At 36.1% G+C, this 2837-nt stretch overlaps 1 protein-coding gene across 1 annotated transcript; it reads right to left on the reverse strand.

The window, feature by feature from the left end:
• Positions 1-679: 679 nt before the first annotated feature.
• On the reverse strand, positions 680-2556 carry LOC116338869. Its single transcript, XM_031764391.1, has 2 exons — positions 1009-2556; positions 680-877 (listed from the first exon to the last, which is right to left on the reverse strand). The coding sequence occupies exons 1-2, from the start codon at positions 1586-1588 to the stop codon at positions 771-773; spliced, it is 687 nt and encodes a 228-aa protein (XP_031620251.1). The 5' UTR covers positions 1589-2556; the 3' UTR covers positions 680-770.
• Between the last annotated feature and the right edge of the window lie 281 nt (positions 2557-2837).

Below are 2837 nucleotides of genomic sequence, written 5' to 3' on the forward strand. Positions count from 1 at the left end.
ATAATGAGATATTTTCAGCCAGATGAATCAGCTCAGCCAGATATCGTCAGGAGCTGAAATTTAGTGAAGATAATAGAAGGTAGAGTAAGAACAATAGAAGTGATTGTTATAGTTATAAAAACACTTCCATTGTTACAATCACGATAACAATTACTTGCACTGTTTTTATTCCATTTCAGCGCCTGACGTTAGCTGCCTGAACTGATTGTCAGGTGAGAAAAAAAAGATGTCAAAATGCCAATTCAGTCTGGTTGCTTTGAATTTTGCGATGTCTATTTTCTCAGAGAACAACACATTTTACGGAGTAGACATAAAATCAGCAAACTATGAGAATGTCGTATAGGTAGTTATGAGATTTTTTTAATTCAACTCAAATTAAGTGGATACAAATATTCGAGACAGTCTGTTTAGTTTCTCCGCTTCTTTTAAAATCAAAGCTTGGAAATGACAAGTAACAATGTTAACAACGCTACTATTTCCACTTAAGTGATTGTCACAAAAACTATTGCTAGCATAATAGTGAATATATTATATGTTGTCAAGATCGTATCACTTCCCTGTCGTAAGTCGATGAGATAACTGTTCTGTGTAAAGTACTATCTTGTCGTGTTAGGATAGATCTAGTAGTAATTTCACTGAGAACACTACTTACTATTGTTTGTAATAAATGAAATAATCGTTTCTTTGTTGATACTGAGTATGATAACAAATACAACGTTTATTCAATATTTTCTGATTGAAAGTACATAGTTCAAACAAAGAGCTGTTTTTCAGAAGCTTCTAGTTAAACTACCAAGCAAATTGCCAACTCCACTGTTAGCACCACCACTTAATCCACCAAGTAGACCATTGAGCAAACCACCAGCGACACCATTACCTGTGAAATTTAAGAATAATACTCATTTATTTAATTCATAAAACAAGGTTTAAGTTTATCTCAAATTCTCAAATGAGAAAATATTAATATTTTCAGCGAGAATATTCAAAAATATAAATTCAGTGTATTACCTCCGAGTAAACCACCCAATAGTGCGTTCAATAGACCAACAACACCGACTATAATTTGGTTTACAGTACCGCTCAGAACTTGAACAGGAGTGACGGCCAAGAGTTGTGGTACGATAGATCCAATCAATCCAACCAATTTTTCAGGAGAAATACTTCCACCGCCTAATGAACCCAAAAGCTTTTGAAGTGGCGCAAGAACACCAGTAACACTGCCAATGGAGGATGGAAGTTGACCTGAGAGCGAACCACCCGTCACTCCAGCGACAGCTGAAAAAATTTCATTGAGATTGGCATTGGAATTCATTCCACCGAGTACATTCAACAGAGAAGAAACATCGAGTGAGCCGGTAAGGCCAGAAACTAAGCTGGAAACTAAACCCAAAGCAACATTTGGAACTTGAGCGTTGACATTTAGAAGACTTGGCACAGCTTGTCCGAGAGCAATAACAAGATTATCTACACCAAGCAATCCATTGTTTCCACTTTGTTTGCTTTCTTTGCCAACTGCACCAATAATGTCATCAACATTTACTGGTATGTTTTTAAGTTCTTCTGGATAATTCGACGACGAAAATGGCATATTGAAACCTTCGGCAAATACTTCTCCAATCTCGTATAATTTGACGTTGCCTCGTTTTTTAAATTGTTAAGTTTTTCGTACAAAACATTTGGATCGACTTTTTTATCGCCAGCTGATGACAGCAAGTTGCTGAATGCATTTAATCCATTATTTGGAGGTGATACAATGACGTTCAAAAGATTAGTGTTTTCGGGTGCAATTTCTCCAAGAACTTCTTTGATTCAAAAATGTTCTTTTGCATACTTCTCCGTTAATTGAGAAGCAACTGTGCTAACATTTACGGGTGCATTTTTTATTTCGTTTGGAAGTGCTTCTACGTTGAATGGAACATTAAATTGTTCCGCAAACATTTTCATAACTGCACCCATAGTAGTTACACCATTATTTGAACTGGCTTCTAATTCTTTGATTGGACCTTGAACCTTGTGAATGTCCATTTGACCGGCTGATAAAAACAGATCTTTCGCAATATTCAAAAGGGAACCTGGATTTCCAAGAACTGTCTCCAATAGACCACCAACAACTTTTAGCAGAATTGAAAGAACACTGTCGAATTTAATATCACCGTTAAGTAATTTCAAACCTTCGACGATCTCAAGTGGATTTGCTGGTAAGTTGGATAATTCCGATGCGATGTTTTCCTCCGATAGATCAACTCCGAATGCAGGGCCTACCGACGAGAGAACTGGGCCCAATGTCTTGACGCTTTTGGCAGCTAAGCCTTCAACTGTGGACCGAACATCAGAGGCTGGGGCGGTGGAGCTTGAAGAAGATAGTGCACTAAGAGCACTTAATACATTTTGGGAAGAAGATGATCTGGATGAATTCAGTAGTAATATTTCCGCGTTTACGATGCCAATGGCAAGGAAAATTGCGATCAATTTCTGCATTTTTCTTATTTTTTCCACTTCTTTTTCAACAACTTCGATTTCGTTTGTCCAAAGTACCAGTACAACTGATTTCCTCTGCATATTTGTCTGTATTTATATGATTTTGTAAACTGGCATTTTAGATAAAAACTTTAGCATAATACACAATATTTTCTAGAAATGTCATTCGTTCGATAAACCTAATCTCTTTGTATTTATCCATAATTTATTATAGCTGCAATTTGGATTATTCCATAAACAGATAAAATCATGTGAAAATTGGCTGATTTTTAATGTATGACGCACGCATATCAGATGATATTGCTTTAAAACACTTCATCATATGATTCAAAATCCAAATTAAACCAAAATTGTACATT

Source organism: Contarinia nasturtii, unplaced genomic scaffold (assembly GCF_009176525.2).
Source record: "Contarinia nasturtii isolate CC-2019 unplaced genomic scaffold, AAFC_CNas_1.1 Cnas_scaffold_414, whole genome shotgun sequence".
Taxonomy (NCBI): domain Eukaryota; kingdom Metazoa; phylum Arthropoda; class Insecta; order Diptera; family Cecidomyiidae; genus Contarinia; species Contarinia nasturtii.

Bases quoted from the DNA above. Each gene is read 5' to 3' on its own strand.
- LOC116338869 (XM_031764391.1), bottom strand. From the start codon at position 1,588: ATGCCATTTTCGTCGTCGAATTATCCAGAAGAACTTAAAAACATACCA. The intron at 878-1,008 runs GTAATACACTGA...TAAATTTCACAG, and splicing joins ATTGGGTGGTTTACTCGGAG to GTAATGGTGTCGCTGGTGGT.